This window comes from Oxyura jamaicensis, chromosome 2, assembly GCF_011077185.1.
Source record: "Oxyura jamaicensis isolate SHBP4307 breed ruddy duck chromosome 2, BPBGC_Ojam_1.0, whole genome shotgun sequence".
Taxonomy (NCBI): Eukaryota; Metazoa; Chordata; class Aves; order Anseriformes; family Anatidae; genus Oxyura; species Oxyura jamaicensis.
Genome location: NC_048894.1, coordinates 35,735,033 through 35,755,986, shown reverse-complemented (window position 1 = coordinate 35,755,986; position 20,954 = coordinate 35,735,033). Strand labels below are relative to the sequence as shown.

The 20,954-nt window shown below is 35.3% G+C and overlaps 1 protein-coding gene across 3 annotated transcripts in view; it reads right to left on the bottom strand.

The window, feature by feature from the left end:
- Positions 1–20,954, bottom strand: part of TAX1BP1 (Tax1 binding protein 1) — a 52,706-nt gene that overhangs the window by 11,749 nt on the left and 20,003 nt on the right. Inside the window, exons 6-14 of one of the 3 annotated variants that reach the window (XM_035316311.1) lie at positions 13,513–13,661; positions 13,285–13,375; positions 11,602–11,787; positions 9,157–9,384; positions 8,791–8,937; positions 7,362–7,455; positions 6,059–6,177; positions 4,503–4,628; positions 2,528–2,599 (exon numbers count right to left, since the gene is read on the bottom strand). In XM_035316311.1, coding sequence (XP_035172202.1) covers positions 2,528–2,599; positions 4,503–4,628; positions 6,059–6,177; positions 7,362–7,455; positions 8,791–8,937; positions 9,157–9,384; positions 11,602–11,787; positions 13,285–13,375; positions 13,513–13,661 — 1,212 coding nt within the window. The remainder of the gene's footprint in view (positions 1–2,527; positions 2,600–4,502; positions 4,629–6,058; positions 6,178–7,361; positions 7,456–8,790; positions 8,938–9,156; positions 9,385–11,601; positions 11,788–13,284; positions 13,376–13,512; positions 13,662–20,954) is intronic. The other 2 variants (XM_035316312.1, XM_035316313.1) reach the window with 2 other exon arrangements.

Sequence of the window (20,954 nt, the reverse complement as noted above, 5' to 3'; positions counted from 1 at the left end):
TGATTCTACAGACTATCAGGTTTCAGACATTGAGGGCTTGGACTCCAACAGCAAAAACAAAGTCTTTCAAATAGGAAAGAAGCACTATCTACAAACAGTAAGGCAGCTTCCAGAAAATTATATTTTTTTCGAGTGCTGGCTGTAAACACAATACTTTAATTACTTTTTATGTTCTTTTAGAAAACATTCTAATACAGGACAGCAGATTGTCTGCATAACACCCTTCAAGTAAAATATCCTCCTGTTGATATGATATAAAACTAAGCTAATGTTACTTCAGATTTATAGACTAAATTCCATATATGATGGAAATGGTTAGGGTTAAATGGTTAGGATTACGTCTTAAAATTTTAGTGAGCATGTAAAATCTAAATAATTAATCTTTACTCAATACAAAGCAGGAACAATTAATTATCAGTGAAATTAAGACTTTCCTTTTTAAAATCAATTTCTCCTGCAATATGGAAGCAGTTTAGAATGAGAAGCAATGGCATTAATACTTTAATTTTAGCATCACGTAAGATTAAAATGGAGTGTAGATCAAAGTGATTGTAAAAAGGTGCTGTAAAATAGTCTTAGCCAGAAGTTGGACGGCTAGGGTAGAGACCGATTAAAAATCAAAGGCTGTAAGTATGTAAATAAAATAGAAACCAAGTAATTTTATAGGCTTGAAGAGACAGCAAATGAACATTTTTAGCATGCTATGTTTGGTGACATTTATAAACAAACACTGATAATGGAGCATAAATTGAAAAGCTGTTTACTATACTGTGCTTAACCTTTTAAATCATGGTTCCAGTCTAGCAAGGCACTTTGATTCTTCTTTGTAATGTAAATATCTATAAATTTGGTAGACAAAGTTCCAAGGTTTTATAAGTTCCATACATTATTATTACAGTTGCTCTCCTTCTTATGTGTGGTGTTTAAAATTACTCCCTCCAGCTAAACTAGATTAATTAAAACTCAACTTTTATTGTGCTTTCTTTTGAATTAGAAAAATATGAAAGCTGTATTAAAATTACATCATTGTTTAAAAAAAAAAGAATTTAAATACCAGCTACTTGAGATTCTAGAATTTTACAAAAATCTCTTTAATCTTAATCTGAAATTAGTTCCATTTCAATTTATCAGTGTGCAAATTCCTGTGTTTAACACATATCTGTTCATACTGTATTTTTTTCACAGGATGTTTTAAGTAATCTGAACAATCATAACTTTCCACAACATCATGCAATGCTGTCTGAATGTGAACTAATTTTATTGCTTCACTTTTCACAAAAACGCCATTTTGATTAATTGCCATATAATACCTAAGAGGTACTTCCAGCAGTAGCACATTAGCATTAATATTTCAGAATGCACTTGTCTGGTTTTACAGTAATGGTAATGAATTTGATTAGACAGAGAGCTCTTGAAAGTAGCATCCCATTTTCTATCACTAAGTTAAAAAGCAGAGTACCGCTTGTTTATCTTTCTTCTCTGATAAAGATATTTATTTCAGTTGTAGTTTACTGAAGTCACTGCTGCCACATGTGTCAAGCTGCTCTTATTATTACAAGTGGTCAACAAAGAGAATTGCAGATGTCAAACGGACTTGGTTGTATGCACACATCATGAAAAACCTAGAGATTTTACTGCTGAAACATGTACATCTCTAGTTATAGGCCATGACTGGATAAAAGCAAAAATAACCCTAACCAGCGATGGAAAAAATAAACTGTCAAGCTAGGTATGTAATATTGACATCTTACACCAAGATTTCAAAGGGAATAGGGTTTACTAATCATGGTGCCTGTCAGCCAGCAACTCCTGAAAATATCGGAATCTCCCTCGCAAAGAAATGAAATTCTTCCAACTTTATGCTCTGTTAAGAGGAGAGAACAGCTGCAGCATGAAGTCAATAATTATCTTTTCTGTTTGGCTAGGAGGCACATGCACTCATCAGACATCAGCCTCTAGACACAAAAGGAGTGAACCTCTTTCACTAAGGGATACCAAGGAGAAGAACAGGAAGGAGGCTTGAAGCTCACTGAAAACCTGCTGAAAAGCAGGGACACTACTGAGGTGAGAAAGGAAAAAGTGACAGAAATCCAAATGCTTGGTAAAATGTGGAGCTAACTGCAATCTGAAATTATTAACTTACAGCATAATCTGCAAACAGAAATAATTATTTTAGATCCTAGATGGAGTATTATTCTAGACTGAAAGAATGAACTTCTGGCACTGTAATGTTTTTGTTAGAGTATATGTAGAAAACGTGTTCTAGAACACTATTACAGAACAGTAACAACTATTTTCAAAGGTTGAGTCAGTTTTTTGAAATTGGTATTGCGTGGTTCATTTTTTTTCTAGTGTTACTATCAGAACTTGCAGTTTAAAATGCTACTCATTTTGGCAAAATATTCAAATATGGAAAAGTACCTTTGAACTGTAAACAAATTATCACTTAAAAGTAAACTGCAATTCCTCAAATCAAAGAGCCCCACGGCTGCCAGTTTACAATATTTAACAGCAGTCCTGACAATACCTTCTCACTGGTAAAGAGTTCCAGCTGTGATGCCAGTTCCTTTATTCGTCTCTCTTTTTCCGCCAGCTGAACCTATATGAAAATCAGATTCAGTTTACAGTTCTTGGATTACTGAATAGACACTATTTCCCTGCATACCTATTTTGAAAACAATGCATTCAATTACTTAAGCTCATCTTTCAGATGGAAAAATAACTTGCCTACTATATCCACGTGAAACACCTAGTACTACTACAGATAATCAAACGTTCTCCATAAGTTTATCTGTGGGGTAACAGCAGGACATTGGCAGCCTTCTCCTGTCAGTTTTCAGAAAACAGAAATACCAGTGTTACTAAAGGCAAAGAGGGACACTGCTCTCCAGAAACAGCTGCAGGTTTGCAAGCTTCATCACACTATTTCTAAGGAATTTGCCACCAAGTACTTCAGTTCACTTCTCCCTTCTTTCGTTCACTTCTCTCCATCTCATGTTCCACAACAGAACGGAGAACCAAACCACCCTCCCACCTCAAAGACACTGCATTTGTTTCACAAACATTCACCACGTGGCCCTGTTGGGTGATCAGGAAGAAGACAGATGCAACTGACATAATACAAAAAGCTTTTCCTCTTTGTTTCCAAATTATTATTTAAATAAGCTTTCTCTACAAAGTGCTGTTTTATTTGGATCCTGGTTTATTTTGAAAATCACCTTTCCACTTATTTATCTGGCATATAAATGCAATACTTTGTAGAGTTAGATATCTTTTGTTTTTATGTGTTTGGTTGGTTGGTTGGTTGTCTTTTTTAAATTCTGAAATTTCCTCCCTTAGTAGAGTTCAACAGACTGTCTGGGACAAAAAGCTCATTTTTTCCTCCCCTCCTTGCACCCTCCTCAGTAAGAAGTTTTGAATTGCAGCCAAAATACTTTCAGTTCTGGAACCAATTATTTATTACTCCTGCTGTTGAGAAGTTAAAAAACAAACTATTTTTTCATTAAATTATGTGTGGCAACTGATCATTGTTAATTAATGAAGTTAAATAAATTTGGAAGAGTCGTGCATTTTATAAAAGTGAAATTAGAGCTTTAAAAGCTTTAGAAGAAGTGTTGAAAATCACAGAGTGACTACACAGCCTACATAGTGCTGAACTGCTCCATAGAGTATTTCAGTATTTTATAAAGAAAAAATGTGGTAATTTCTAATGAGGGCTCCTACTAGAACTAATACAATCACTAGTCTGTTTAAATCCTGTTCATTGCAATGGGTAAAGATGGGCAATATAGAGCATTCCTACCCTACTGCAGTAACAATCACCACTAGATTGAGCATAAGCATAAAAAAGCTGGTCTTGGGGAAATGTGTTGCATTTATTTTTCCCTTGTTTACCCAACAAGCCACCGCAACATATGTTCCAGTATCATAACCTCAAAGATGAAGGCTCTGTGTAAGAAAGCTGTCCATTATGCTTGACTTCCTGGTGCATGTATGTTACGTCACCATACAAAGATCATAGTTGAGATCCTCTAAATTAAATCTCTCAAAAATATTTTAAAAACGTCATTCATAGTGAATCTCTCGTTAATTCAGATAAAATGCATTAGATGTTACTATACTGGTAACGTAGCATGCAGTATGAAGATTTTAGACAAATATGCCAACCGATATTCCTGCTAGTATTATTGTAAGCAACAGAAATAAGAACTCTCTAACCCTTTTTTTCCTGTAACACAAGATTAAAGTCACTTAAAGGTTTCTTTAAATCCACAATATTAAAGGGCTGATAGCCATTTAGTAAGTATATTACTTAGCAGGTCTGTCTTACTTTAAAAGAAGCATTAAAAGAACATGCTGTTCCTATAGATTTTCTATTCAGGGCAAAAGTACATTTAGTGTTTTTTCCCATTAAAACTGTTTATTACTCAAACTATTAAAAATGAGCATGTGAGTTAAGAACAGAACACCATTCATTGTCACAAACAAAATCCATAACTTACTTTATACTGATCCTCCTTCGCTGCCAGCTGTAATTTTATACCCTCATTGATTTTCATTTGTTCTTTCCACTTCAGCTCCAGTTTAGCAAGTTCATCAGCATAAACACTGCATTTCATCTTTTCACCCTATAGTGGTTTATAGCACAGCATGAAGCATTTATAATTTTTTTCCAAACAATGACACAGAATAACTCTATGCTTTTAGAACTATTTACCTCATTATTACTATTTTACTGATTTTTACCGTTTACAAACATTTTCAACAAATCAAACCTGATGATTACAAGGCTTTGAGTGTTGAATATTGTGAACATGTTTAATGTACTTTTTTTTTTCTTGCTTGAGTTTTCAACAAGCTGCTATTCCTCTTTAGCTTAACTGTTTCAAGTTTCTTTGTACAAACAAAACCCTAACACCATCTTATAATCATGCTTACCCTTTCCACCGTCTCACTTCAATACAAAACCTTTCCCCATTGTACTTGTACAATCACCCTAAATATCTTTCATCCAGAAGGTCAAAGGCAAGGCTTTATTTGAGCACTACTACAGAAGAAATAGCCCGTGGAAGCTACTGAAGGATCTCTATAGACAGGGCAGCGAGCAGAATTACATGGTAGTTATTACTCTTTTTTAATGTGCTCTCTGGGATGTAATCTCCTTCTGATAAGTTAAGAGAAACAAGATGATAAACTGAGTTCATGGCAGTTTAGGAATGTGCTATGACCATTTGAGAAGAAAATATATTAGTGTAGAGAAAAAAAAAATCACAGTTTCTAATTCTAAACTTAACTCTAACTGTTCTGACTTCATAATGTTATTTTTTTAATCCCCAAGAAGCACACAACTGAAGAGACATGACAATCCAACACTTAGAGGACATTTTTTTTTAAAACACTTCTACAGCCATCAGTTTTTCATGATCACTACTGATGAAACACTCCATCATTACACATACATCCGAACTAGTTGCAGGAAAATCAAACTCATACTGAGAAGTACTAACATTTGAGGGGTCTATTATGGCACTACTGGTGCCATCGTTGGTTCAGAGAAGTGCAGTTACGTACCACTGAGCCTCAGCTACTAAGCCCCACCCACCCGGATATCAAAATAATGTAAAAACCCAGGACAGTCAGATTTGGAGGGAATTATTGCACTTGAACATCACATCAGATTAATAATTGCTCTACTTGTTCCAAACATCAACTGGCTTAGAGCAACATGCTGTATTTGACATATTACAGTAATTACATTTAAAATATACAGTTAAAAAACGTGTTCAAAAACTTGAGCACATTAGTAGTAATAGTTTTGTTCGCTTGTTTTTTCCTGAATTTTGGTTATCCTGAGCGGTCTCTATCTGGCCTCCCTAACACCACAGGTAATTGAGAGCTGACTCAATAAAAACGTGTTTTCTAATGTCAACATTTCTACCTTAAGCATGGAGTATCACACAAATAAGCAGCAAGGCAACTCAGTTGGGTAGGCTTTGTGGTTTTAAGATTTAGCACCTAGAGCTTTCTGTTCAGCTTTCCGAAGCAGCCATTTACTTACTGCCAACATTTGCTTGCATTTCTTATACTTCTCTGTTTTCTCAGCAATTTCTTTATTCATTTCACGTACTTGCTCCTTTACCATGAATTCCGAAACTACATCAGGTGAAATGGGGCTAACTGTGAACATTGAAGAAAAAAACATGACCATTGATTTTTTGTTCCATAAATAAAGTATGCATCAAAGAGATGATACACTAAACTTGAAAATGCATCAAGAACAGAGTGCTCCATGTCATCCAATAAATTCTTATTCAGAAACAAGCATATCAGGAGTCACATGATACTGAAGGATCAGCAGTCGTATCAGCAAGGCAGTGTTCAGCACCTTCTCTCATACTGCAGATGAACATAACTATATAAATAAATACTGCACAGATCAATGTAAAGAAGTCATCTCTCCCATGAGCTCCCAAGAAAGTAAACACCAGAATACTTTCTTATATTATTCTAGATATTTTATTCTTCTGCAGAATCATGAAATTCCTCAGCAATCTACTTCATCCCATCACATAATTAGACTTACTGAGATTTTATTATTTTTTTAGGAAACACTTGTATTTAATTAAAATGGGATGAAACTGAATAGTAATTATAACCTAGAGTTTCCATAGAGAGAAAGAATGCGTGACCTTGTAAGGCAACAACAAAACTGGTCAGCATTTATTGGCATTTATCAATTTAAACTGAATATTAAACTAGGCTCAGTTATAACCTATTATATGTTTATTTTAGAAGATTAGTTTTATAAGAACTTAATAGTTCATAAAAATTATAACCTAGTTAATTTTCTAATAAACTACTATTGCCTATAAATCACGAGAACAGTCTATACACTTGACCTTGTCATCAAATAATCAGAACTTTACTGTGCATTTGATTTTTTACAACAGAATGCTCCAGTGAATATTCACTGTACGATGACTGCAAAATTTTCACACTACTGTACACAAATTGAGAATTTGGGGAGGATTTTTTTTTCTTAAATGAACTGTTTATTAGCTTGGCTAAACCAGCTGATGACTATCAAGCAAAAATTAACATATCAGTCCTACTTGTATTAATATTAATAATATTAACTGAACTGTTTTGGAAAAGATGTAATGAAATAACTTATGAATGCTAACACTTGGAAAAAAAAAACAGCTTTTTTGATGAATTTTCACATTTCTAACCAGCTTTCTTTATTTCAGAGAAGACTGAACAACTTCACCTAGTTTATACTACAAAAACTGGTAGGAACTACTTCACATAGACAATGCTTTCAGGCTGATACAAATATACAAAATTTAAGCTGTTGATACCTGGAGATGCAGACAACTTTTTGTCTGTAACGACGGCAGTAGCTGTCTCAATGTTAGATGCATCTGTCAGTTTCTGTTGATTCCCTGCAATTTTCTTGGTGAAAAGAAATTTTGTTTTGGTATTTTATTATATGAAAACCAAAGCACAAAATAACATATTTCTTCCACTATCACCTCCTCCAAAATTGGATGAGGAAGAACTGCTCATGAAAACAGGAGAGAATAATAAATATGTAAACACAATTTATTCTACTAACACTGAAACAGTCTCAGAAAATGGTTTTTATAGTATGATTTCACAAAGTTCTTTTTGCCCTAGAAATAGCAATTTTTAAACACATTATTAGAAAATCTTGTTCTCTAAAGAATAAGTTACACTTATATCCATCAACTTAAATCTAACATTTCATTAGAAAATGTAGTCAGTATTACTAACGAGTACTGGACTTCTGGTGCCCTAAGTCAAAGTAGTAATATTCAGTGTTTCTATCAGATCTACAATATAGCCAAAGATGTGGAACATTTTTAAGGAAAAGCCACATTCATTATGATGATACCTCATTCACCATTGACCTTCTGGATGAGAATCAAACTCTGAAACTATTTTGTGGATCAAAACTGGGTAGGCTTCCCTGTTTGTTCTGCAGATCACAGAAATAATAAAGACTTTGTCCTAAGAAATCACATTTTCCCCACTGAAGCCTCTTGCTACTCGGTCACAGATTTCCCCAGATTTTTGAAGAACTCTGCTCTAAAATCAGTTTTAAATTCACTAATAGGTTCAGTTACTAAGTGGCATAAGACTGACATCATCATTGAAAAATCCTCATTTTTTTCATTGAGCAAAGCTTGAAAGGGTGATCAGATTATAAAACAGATATGGAATCCGAGTGCATATATACTGTGCTGTAGAAACGTTCTCCCCACTTTTCCTTAGAATCTTCCTCTAAGTTCTCTATTTCCACTATGTTTGGCCTGTTTGTTTTGTTGTTGTTGTTGTTTTTTAATTTTTATCTTGTGTTTGTTTTTTGGAGGTACTGATGGGACTGAAATGAAGTAGTAATTATATAGTAGTTTTGCATTTTCCCATGCTTCACCTTCAAAATTTTTCTTTGAACAAAGTTATGCTCATAAGTTCATCCAAACACTTATTTGCCTTCTACACACACCAGTTGCTACAAATCCTGTGCCTGGATTCAACAGCTATCTAAAATATCCATAGAAATAGTTTGGCTAAATGGAAGAAAATAGTCAACAAAGACCAGTTGCTTAGCGTATGTTCTACCCCTTTTAAAAGGGTTATGGGTAAAGGTATGTTCTAAAGGGTATGTTCTAACCCTTTTAAAAGGTAAAACCTTTTTTTTGCAGAAAGAAATTAAACAGTTGCTAAAAGGCTACAAAATAACTGCAATTTCTCCGTTCTACTTACTGCCTGTTCCGTGAACTTGTTTACTTGTTTTTGAAGTTTTTGACATTCTTTGAATTTTTCCTTGTAATGGTCAGCAGCCATTTGTAGACGAAGCTTCAGATCTTCAACTTCTCTGCGCAGTTCCTGCTCCACTGCGTTTGAAGTTTCCTTTTTAAAATAAAAACTGTTATCCCTTTTGTTCAAATAGTACTGCTCCCTGAAAAGCCTTTTCTTTTTTTTATTAAAGAAAGCAAAGAAGTCTGTGTAAGTACAGAAGACAGTCCTATTTTGTAATAATTACCCATATTTTACACTCCAGGATTAAGTAAGCTGATTGACCGATTTTGTGAATACATATAAACCCCAGTAAGAAAAACTAGCAATTACCTGTTCATTTTTCAAAGCTGTGATTTTTTTAAGTTCAGCTAAAGCATCAGCAAGCTGCTTTTTCAACTTTTCATTTTCCAGACGTGCACTGTGAAGATCTGCCATTGTCTTATCTCTCACATTTACTGCATCGCTCAACTCTTTTGACATTAGGACAGCTTCTTGTTTGCTAGCCTGAATCTGATCCTCAGCTTTCCTCAGCTGTTCTTTTAAAATACTTGCATCCTCCTGTGAAAGAGAAGAAAGAGAATTGATCATTTTTTAATTCAAAGTTGAAATAAAGATTGGTAAACAGATGAGAAATGTTGAAAAGAAAAATCAGATAAATCCAGAAGTTTGTGCACTAGTATAATTTTCCCCATGTGCCTTCTTTGCCAACAATTATATCCATATTTCACTGGGATATAAAGGTCTGTGCACAATCACCATTTCAAAACACATGCTTAAGCATCATCGTTTTACCTATATTGTATTTTTGTTGTAGTTTCAGCTTTAGTTTAAGCTTATTGCAGAACATCTTACCACCACAGAGCTCCTAACAGGCATAAATGGCCATCCAGCTTCAAAAACAAAGTTGATCCCAGAGTAAGACACTGCAGGTTACAGCAGAATAAGAGGCCTTACAATGCCTGCAAGTGGTTTATGTCAAAGAATATAGAATAGAGCATTGGAATATTTTTCCACACAACTCCACGTCCCAAGATCTTGCATAATAAGCGTTTCAGAAGGAAAAGAGAATTAACAGAGAATTAACTGCAGCATGCAGCACTCTAAGGCTCTTGGTGTCACTGCTCGATAAAGCAGCCCAAGGGCCCACTGACCAAACTGTACTACTGCTCTCTCAACACTCAGAAAAGCCCAGAATTACAAAAAAATAACTTAAAAAATAAAAGCTATTATAAGCCAGTTACAGCCACTGGGCTTCCTGAAGATATTATGAGCTCATATTCTTGAGTCTAGACATAAATTCAAGCATCTCTAGTCCGCTATTTGTTAATTTCTAATAATCACAGAGAAGATTGCACAGCAAGTCCACTGGAATAGTACACTCTGTAATCATTTACGAAGATGGATGAACTAGTAGGTGCCCTAAAGAACTATACCTTAAATATTTTTTTACAGCACATCCTATATCAGTTATGTATTTCAGTAAACGTATTGTTTTCAGTAAACAATTTCACAGCATAAGGCAAAAATGTTAATGATCCCACCAGAAAAGTTATAAATGCTTCTCAAGATAGCCAGATGACGTTTGTTTGCTCCAATACACACACTACAATGTTTTTAAAGTAAAATTGTGTGTAGTTTAACATATTCAGAAACAAAACTGTGGAGTCACCATACAAAAAGAATATAAATTGTAATTTAAGCAAAATAATGGGTTCTTTTTGTGCTCTTGCTATTTCCACTCTTAATAGCACTTGTATTTTACATTGCTAACTTTAACACAATGTCTCTTCTTTCAAAAACTAGATTGCTTTTTCAGTAAGACGACTGACAAGACATACAAGATGGAAATAAAGTCAGTGCATCACCTGGATGACCTGCCTTTTCCATGCTGGCTCCCAAGACTGTGTCTAAATTAACTCTGGTTTGGATCAAGAGCACATTCCTGAAGCAAAACCCCCAGTCGTTCCACCATTAGCTATCATGCTAGATCACATCACAGAACAGTCTCAAGACACAGACACCGGGTTTCTTTCAGATGAAATGAAACAGGAAGATAGATGTGCATCAAGAACAAACCTAACCTAACTCCAACTGCTAGGTATTCTATCCACAGCACCACACTAAAACTAGTCTGAAGTACCCTTCCCAGACCACAGACAGCATGGATACCAGTTCTTCAGCACATTCTCTATCGTGTTGCACCACACTGCTTGCTAACCATAATCCTATCACATTGAATAACAAAAGTCACCTCCTCTTTACAAGTCCTACTGACACTCATACTGCTGACTTGTCAGTTGATTTAGTCCATTTATGTGGCATCTTATCCCTCCTCAGGTTTTACATCATTGTATCTTGACAGCACCTAACAAGTCCATCAGTACATCTGAATTTTCCTCTTTCTTCCTACATCATCCTCTGCATTCTCAACATGGCTGCATTCTTTTCTCTATTCTTAAGTTTCTTTCCTCTTTCACGAAGCTATAAGCAACTCAGAGGAGTGCACCACTTTTACTGAACTCACAAATTATTTCTTCCACATAGAGTTCACCTCAAAGCTTTTCAAGTGAGATACCTCAAGAATCTCAGAGTGAGCAAAACAAAACTGAATTTACTTTCTCCTTTGTTTATTTTCTGCATCTGCTGAGAACACCACAATCCTCCTGGCTCTCAACCTATACATAGAAAATACCAATTCTTCCTTTCTCTTGTTAAGCACATACTACCTTGGATATATTTATTTTAAAGTAGGCCAATTATATTAGCAATGCTTACCTTATTTGATGAGGAGAGCAAAAAAGCTTTCTTCATATTTTCTTTTTCAGCTATAAATAGCTGTAATCTGCCAACCTCCTCTTTATAATACGATATCATGTTTTCTTTGTTTGCATCCAAATTCTTAAACGTCTGGATCTCTTTTACTAGTTTGGTGTTTTCTATTTCTGTATTCTTCAAGTGTATCTGTAATGATGCTAAAAAATGTCAAACTCTTCTTCCACATTAAAAAAACTGCTGTTTATCTGCCCATTTAAGTGTTTGCTAAATTCTAGCTCAACTCTGAGACAGATTAGGACAGGAAAAGAAAAAAAATTAAACATTTGATAATATCACTGCCCTCACAGCAGAAGATTTCTGGCTGGAATCCTTTCAGCTTGATTTTGGCTCTAACAACAGCTCCTCCACTCTACAGGTTGAAGGTAAGCTCCCATTCTCTATACAAAACACACTAAGCTTTTCAAAACTAACTCTTCTCTTCACAAATGCAGGAAAACGAAATACAAGCAAGAAAATTACTTTTAAAAAGCTACAGATAAATTAATCTTCTGGTAGTATCTACTTGAAGTTGTCTACGCAACAGCACTATACCACCAATATCCAGTTACCAAGACAGCAAACTACTTTAACAACCCTAGAGCTGTTTTTAAGATGTCACCACGCCTATCATATAATGCCTAAGAAATGGTAATTGTTGTATTCAAGTGTTGTTCAAAGACTACAGGATTTGAGCTGCTTATTTACAGCCAAATTCCATGCTTGCAAAAAACATTTTGAAAGTTTAAGATGACTTCTAGTATAAATCTAATGTTGCCTGACACATACAAGATGTTTTCCTATGAACATAAATAATCTTTTAAACACTTCCGATTTGTTTTACACAACCCAAGGATTTCCTTATTACAGTAAGTAAACCAGAAACAGGATTTTTTCTTCAAAAGAAGGAGTACAAAAACTGTCATCATCTCAAGACAAGTTAGGGGTGACACTGCTAAAGCCTGATCAGTTTCTCTACCTACTGTTCTAAGCAAATAGACACATCAAATTAGTCAGGGTAGTACAGCAAGCTCCTATAAAAATTAAACATATATGTTTGCTGTAAGGATGGTTCCAGCAGCCCACTTAATTCAGAACTTCTGGTTCAAGACTATTCACAAATCTTTTTTTGTTTGTTTTAAATACAGATGTTTCTCAATACCACCAAAAGAAATCATTTATGCTAGTGAAAAATCAGTGCAACACAACTCCTGCTACACCTTCTCAAAGTTACTCAAAGGATTCAAGAATACTGATCTAGAAAATATACCCTTGGGAGAGAACCTGAAAGAGTAAAAAGTAATTTATTTTTTCATAGGTACGTTAAGATAACCAGTTACTGGATGATGCACTGTATATACCTAAAGAACCTAATAATTTTAGGTTACCGCGCCTGCATTTCAACAAACTGGCGACAAATTCTCCTTCTTAAGAGACCTTTTTACATCATGGGACAAATTCAAATGTCATTTTCCTAATTTATTCCTACATAAAAACATCTTTAACTCTTAAAACTTTATTCACAGAAATGCCCTTTTACACTTATTCCTTAATAAATTCCATTTATCAGATCTCTCTGTAAAACATTATTACCTTTATTTCAAACCACTTCATTTCAGTGTACACGGGTACAAGGAATAAAGTTACCTTATAAAGTTCTTTTTCATCCTTTTCTGTCTTCAAAACACATTCAAGTTGCTCCTTCTCAAGCATCACTTTCTTTAGTTTGTCCTTCATACTAAGAAACAAGCAAATTAACAGTACAGAATTATTAATGCAGAAAAATCATACATATATTACAAAGTGATAGTTTAAAAAACACATATGGAAAGAAACTGTAAAATAAGGAAGGTAAGAGTCAAAATGACTGAATACCTGTCTAACTCTGTTTCTTTCGCAATGGCTTTTTGAGTAACAGTCATGATGTCTTCTTCAAGCTGGAGAACTTTTGAAGCAGCCTCTTCATGCTTCTTCTTTAAATCATCGTTTTCAGTTTTAAGAGTTTCTGATGCTTGAATATTAGCCTTTAAAAACAATTGCAAATATTGCATTCAGTAATGCACATCTCCAGAATTACAAAATGCTATTTGAATTAATGTTCAAATACTGTTATTTTCTAGGTTATATGCAAATATATATGTATATGCCTCCTATGTATTTTATTTCAAATAAAGGAATATTTCACAAACATTCCAGCATTTACTTCACTTTTTTTTTTTCAGTTTCCTACACAAAACAGTATGTGTATTGTTTCTATAAATATTCAATAATACCTATTAATTTACTATCAGAAAAAAAGATCAAAATTCACATTTCAAATAACGTTTAGCATTCTCAATCATCTATTAATGCAATAAGCAATGCAGCATTCATATATGAACTTGAACATTCTGCTTAAACAGTATCACATTTATACAACTGAAATAAATTACATAATTTAAAAAAAAAAAACTAAAAATGCCCCATATGAAATTAAAATGCACAATTTGAAGTTACTCAGTGCTTTTAGTTTAGAGCACATATAAAGCTACAACATAAGGCAGATGGTCATTAGATTTCTTCTCTTCTGTAAACTGTATGACAGGCCCATTATGAACCTCCTACCTGGTATTTAAATACCTTAAATTCGCTGTGCTTATTTAATAAAAACAATGAGTCAATAAGGCTTTTGTTTCAGTGCAAGCATTCACTTGTGCAGAGACTATTGGAAGAGAGGCTGGAAAGCTGCCCATCAGAAAAGGACCTGGGGGTATTGGTCAATAGCCAAGGTGGCCCAGAAGGCCACAAGAATCGTGGCTTGTATCAGAAATAGGGTGGCCAGCAGGACTAGGGACTGAAGCAAGCCACAGTAAAGACAACTGCAAGCAGGAGAAAAAACGAAAGCTATGATACTCCTGATGATGAGTAGTTAGTTATGATGCTACATTCTACCAGCTAGCCCATTTGGAAGGCCTCACAAAGCTCATGGAAGACCATGAAACAACTGCAGGATTCAAGTCGTAGAGATTGGAAGCTGAGACAGGATGATGACAACACCCAGAACAGATTCCTTCGTAACGCTGATAGACACAAGATGAGATATCACTGCAAGTTCAGCACACATTTGTTACTCTAATTACAGTAATGTCTATACCATCCAAGGCAGTGCACAGTTAAAAGTCGTCTTCACCACAGTAAAATGACCATTTAAAAACAGGCCATCTTAACCCAGAAAAGCATGATTTTTAATATAATACTATTTTCCTGAAAAAAGAACTCAGTAACACTAGATCCATTACCATTTCTGTTATCAAAATTCAATAAAGCTTGGCTAAATATCCCTGTGGCAGTGATACGAATCAAAGTGTAAACAAGGTCAAGACAGACTGACCAACACGAGTGACTACAGCGTGACTTACAATGTTTGTGCAGATACTAAGGTACAAATTGTCTTTTCACTCTGCCTTTGGAAGATTAAAGCACTAGTTCATCTGTTCATCATTTTTAAACAAAACTTAATGCCCTGAAACAACAAAACCGTACTGTTACATCATGAGAAACACATCAAGCAGAGTTCATGGAGAACCCCTACTGGCCAGATTCCACTTAACTAACAATGTTTTAAGTACAATAAAATATAATGAGGACTGTTTTTACTCATTAATTGTCAAAAATACGTTGTTTGCAAGTGTAATTAAGCCCTGCTTTTACAAGCAACTAAACAGAGGTTTGGGCATTATGATTTGGGGACGGGGGGGAGTGAATTGTGAGGGTGGCAAATGTAGCTGATGTCTCAAATACTTCCTGACCCCTAAACAGGCACCTAAAGTAGATTTTAATTTTTGTTACAGATACTATTAAAAAGGAAGAGGACCAATCCATTCCAGCTATTTGAACTCTAATTGGCTTTATTGTATGCCTTAATAAAGTATTTAGAGAAGGGATTATGAATGCACTGTTTGTTGAAAACAGCATTAGAGACAAGACCAAGAACTCCCGTAAGGCTTTTATTTTTGAAGAGCTATCAGTTCCCTGCAAACAAAAGTGCGTGTACTTTAGTGTAATGAAGGCAGGATATTTTAATTAAAGTCGGTATTCCAAGTAAAACTCGCTATATAACCAGCAGCAACAACACACATTACAACTGCTTGTCCCTCTCTAGTGCAGCGGAGACTAATTACCTGCCCCTGTTTTGAAAAGCTAGTATAGTAAAAAGCCTATTTCAATGCATATCTGTTTTCTCTAAACACCACTTTGGCATAACTGTAACTGCTGTAACCCAAGTGCCTTCAAAAGAATTTAATCTGATACATTATATACACAAACTGTACAAACAGTTCAAACAGGCTGCCAAAGGTAACATATATTAAAAGGAATTAATAGCCTGAAAAAATACACTCCACAAACAGCATTACAATTGATGCTGCTTTGCTAGTTATTCTAAAGGGACATGGTATTAAAATGTAAAAGTTCCATACTTAACAGATTCTCACCTAATAAACTTGTTTAGATACAACTAAAGCCTACAGTTTTGAAAGAAGAAAGGATTAATTTTTAGAGACGACTTGTTATTTTACAGAATTCTTAGCAATTCAATTTAGATGCTGCAGTCCCAGTCCCATACACTCTGGTTACGGTGGTTTCAGAGCCTATAAAATTTAAAATGAGTACTCATTTTACAGGTAAAGGTCGGCTGTGTTTTAGGCGGAGTCTCAAGTGGAAGAATATAATAAACGTATCAACACATACAACCACTACTACCAAGCTGATAAATTGCTTTTTTTTTTTTTTTTAATTTATCTGAAATGTCTACAAATATATCTTTCCTTCCACTGCCTTAAATAAAAACAAAGCAAAAGAATGGATCATTTTAATGAATTAGTTTAAAAACACATGACAGTTTCAAGATTATTTTTACATTGGTTCTTATCTTTAATTCAATTTAGAAACACACCCCCTCCTCCAAAAGAGTTGCAACAGTATTATGTGCGGAGGGGAAAAGCAAACTGCAGCACAAGGGGCAGAATAAGAAGCCAGAAGTTACTAAAGTCAGCTTCACTGCTGCAAAACAAAAGCAATCAGAACAAAAACTCCTGTAATTACTAGGGCTCTCGCTAATGAAATGCAACAAAGAAGACTTACAGTAGCTGTCAAGTGGATTTATTTTTCCAGAATCAAAATCCTACATTGGGAAGTCTGATGTACCACCCTCAAGTAGGGAAGGAAAAGAGAGATGGGACACATTTTTTTAATTGCTATTCTAAAGTGGCAAAAGACTTAAAACTGACTATTGTAAAATGAATTTTATTGTAATCACATGAAAAACTGTCACCCTGGTGCACAAAAACACCATTATAGATAACACCATTTACTTATTTATGCCTTGTTACAGAAAGATGCTAAAAGAACAGGGATTGTACATCATCTACAAATTCCAAATTATACACCAGTGGCTTTAGATTTGTGTATCCTGATAAATACATCTAACACACCTACCCATGTTTTACTATACCAAAAAGTGTCATCTTTGAGTAACAGCTAATATCTACAACCTGTATTTCACTTTTTACAGAATTCATCCTTTATGAAAGAAGAATGAAAGGCTAAAAGCAACCTATGAAACTCTCAAACTAAAGAGGTCAATACACCAAACACAAGACGATTTCAAAAATAATAATAATAAAAATAAAAACTGCCATCACTTTTCAAGTTTCAGCTGGATTGATTTATTTGGATGTAACTTAATGTCAAGGGAACCATTACCCTTCATATCCCCATAGAGGTTTTTGGGAACGAGGTTAATTATCTGCAGGAGCCTTTTGTTTATCCCCCTGACATCATAGGAGCTCCAACAGAATTGTGTAAAACATCATGCCCCGTTTAAAGGACCTCTGAGGACAAGTGATGAACACAACACAGAACCACTGCTGCCACCACAAAACTGTCTGACTATTCTCGTGACACAAGGCCCAAATGTTCTGAAAGGAAACCTCAAATTGTGTTTCCTTTCCAAAATAAAATTGAATATTCCAGCAAAGTAAACCAGGAAACCCATCCCAAACATACTCCCTGATTTTAAGATTTTATCTTTGTTGCTATGATTGGCCACAAAAATACCGCACTAAACACTGAAGTCTCTCTAATCCAAAATCTAATGCATCACAGCAGCAGTGATTTAAAATTAACATCACTGAACAGAATAAAAACTCTCTCTCTCTCTCCAAAACTAAGGCCTAACTCGGTAGAAGTTCATCTAAGTAGCAGCAGTCATACCATTAGTTTCATGAAGACTACAGACATGCAAGTTTTTGCAGGAGGCAGCCGAAGTGTTTACACAAACACTGATTCTGCGGCATGCACTTACATTTCAAAATGTAAGATGCTTAAAATTTCTTATAATTCCACTTTAAACTGCAAAAAATCACTCTCACAAATATATAATTTGAATTAATCTTCAGGCTAAATACCTATCTAAAACATTTAAGAGCCTCTCCAATCATTCCGTGAAATAAATATAATCCGCTTAGGACATATTCATACACAGAACAATCACTGAAACATTAAAACAGGGTTTGTTCTTTCCCAAATGTTTACAGCACCCGTCGGTCCTGTAATTGCGGGTTCCAACCTGAGCATTTCTGAATGTTTACTTTGTAACCTTAAGTCATTATTTTACATGATGGGGTTTTGTTTTGTTTTTCAAACAATGCATTTCCCTGAGTCCTACCTTTTTGAACATGCAGCATAAACAAACAAGAACAACATAGCTTGATTTAAATTGCCACAGAAAAAACACTCAATTCATTTACTTTTATGAACTGGGCACTCGTACTGCAGACACGCTGCACGGCAGCTTTCTGTCACTGTCTAACCAGATAAACTCCTTACAAAATGCAATCAGAGGCCAACTCAACCAAATCCCTGACATTTGAATAAAACTCTTCCGTGTATAAAGCTACTTCGCAGGAAAAATGCCTTTGTAGAACCTGGATTTGCATAGATATCCCATTAAAACTGCCTATCAAATAGATGAATTAGCCCAGTTTTGAGAAGTTAAATGGTGAAATAAACTTTCAAAAGCTGACGAAAGAACAAGTTAACAAGTCAGTAAGTTCACTTCTGCCTCACTTTATGTCAATGTCATAATGGAAACGCTTTTCAAATATACCCAGGGTCAAACAACAAGCAGGTAATTCATAAATCTGTTGCTACTGACTCAAGTTAAACATCCCTGACACAGAAAGACGACCTGTCACCACTCTAACGTTACAGAAATCAGCTCCGAAGTGCTCTTTGCCCAGTAGAGGGAGACAAATGACTGCAAAAGGATCAGACGTGCAAGCTGTGCTCTCTACAAAAGTGTGTAAAACCCGTGTGTACAAATCTGAGTGGTTGCACAGTGTCAGTCAAGCAAATGTATGAGTGATACAATGGCTACTGTACGTTTCCCCTCTTTCAAGAAAGTAATATTAAACCTTAAAGGAGTAGACAATGACAGTGCTGCCAGAGAACACACACAAAATGCATTTTTATTTACACGGGTATATATATTTTTATATCAATAGCATATAAGATATATAGGAGAAATACTTGTGTTGCTATTATATTTGTATTGCTTTTTTAATATATAAAAATGCAATCGATTTTTGATTCAATGTTCTTCAACTTTCTTGAAAGGAAAATACTTTCAGGTAAAAGCAGCTTGGCATTGAAGCTCTCACACCGGGGCGTGTACCAGTAAACAAGTGATCTCAGTAGGAAACCAAAGGAAAATTTTAAATGTTAAAATCAACCTGGAAGAGTTCTGGTGACCATGCATCATGTGTCTTCTTAAGTAAAAGGATCATAGTGATTAAGTGCATCATTATTTTAACAGTGTTGTACACTAGAGTTGCAAGCTATATATGCAATATGATTCTAAAAAAAAAAAAAAGTTATTATCAGGGAACATCATCTTTGTAAAAACATTACTTCATTTTATTCCCCAGACGGCATGAAATTAAGCATAGGAGTGGTTTAACTGGCATGAAAACAGGCTGCAGAAGGATAGCAGACTTTTCTGTGGCAGGATATACAGCCCTTTTCAAGAGACTAAAAAGAATGCGCATGTTGGGGGGCAGGAGAAGGTGGGGGTGAACTGGAAAGAATCACTTCCTTCCCCAGAAACTGATCTTGCTGAAACAACTACATACTGCATCTGCTAAAAGGCCCTTAGATGAAAGAGGAGGAAGAAAACCTAACGGAGTTAAGACTGAATTTGCAGACTGAAGTTCTACAATAGCTTAAGATATCTGGGGGCTGAGGGGAAGGTTGTCTCTGTGGTAAGGGGCCCACAGAGGGGCCAGCCTGCTTGCTGGCAGGGCAGTGTGAGTAGCAAAAGGCTTTGTTGCTGTGTAAGCACTGCTCAGCAATAACTACACAGTGTTGTGAACACTGTTTTCATCACAAATCCAAAACACAGCATCATACAAACCACTAGGAAGAAAAATACTTCTAGCCCAGCCCAGTACAGCTTCATGTCTTGTAATTGTCACTGTGGGCCCCTTGAATTCATTTATTCCGCCCATTGTTGGTAGGAAATGAGAGAGAAATCTTGTAAAAAGGCAACAAAAGCCTGTATCTCCTGAACAGCAAGAACACTGTTAGCAAACCAAAATCTGTAGTTTGCTGTGACCTTTACAGTTACCTGTCAGGGACTCACCTGTTCTTGAAACTCAAGAAAGCAAATCTTTGCATCGCTTACAAGCATGCATACTGCCCTATATTCAAACTGCGTGGAATACTGACTGTATTACACCTGAACAGATTTATTTTGGTATATATTGTCCCGAAAAGATTGAATCTAACTTTAGTTTGTTTCTTCCTAATATTTGCGCCAAAGAGCCTCTAAAGACCTATTTCAAAAACATCCCAACCAGTCAAAAAGCAGACACAGAAGACAATACGCTAGTGCCCAGAACTCCATGACAGTAACTAGGTAGAGAAGAAAGCAAATGATTAAGAGTGGGAGGGAAACGTTAATTTGGATAGAGCTGTGACATACTCCAACAACTACCTTGTCTGTATTAGGAAACCAATGTTTCTATGGACATTTCTCAGTGGTCCCTAATACCCCTGAGCTATTTGTGAAGGCTGAAAAAAAATCAGTACTGAAAGGAGGAAAGTATCTTAAATACATGCGAAAAAAAGTTAAGTACAAAGGAGATGTTAAGAAAACTATGTTTTAACAAACTACAACAGGGCAAGGGATCTCAGTTCTAAACTAAAACAAGGTAGATTTAGATTAGATATAAAGAAGAAATTCTTTACTATGAAGGTGGTGAGACACTGGAACAGGC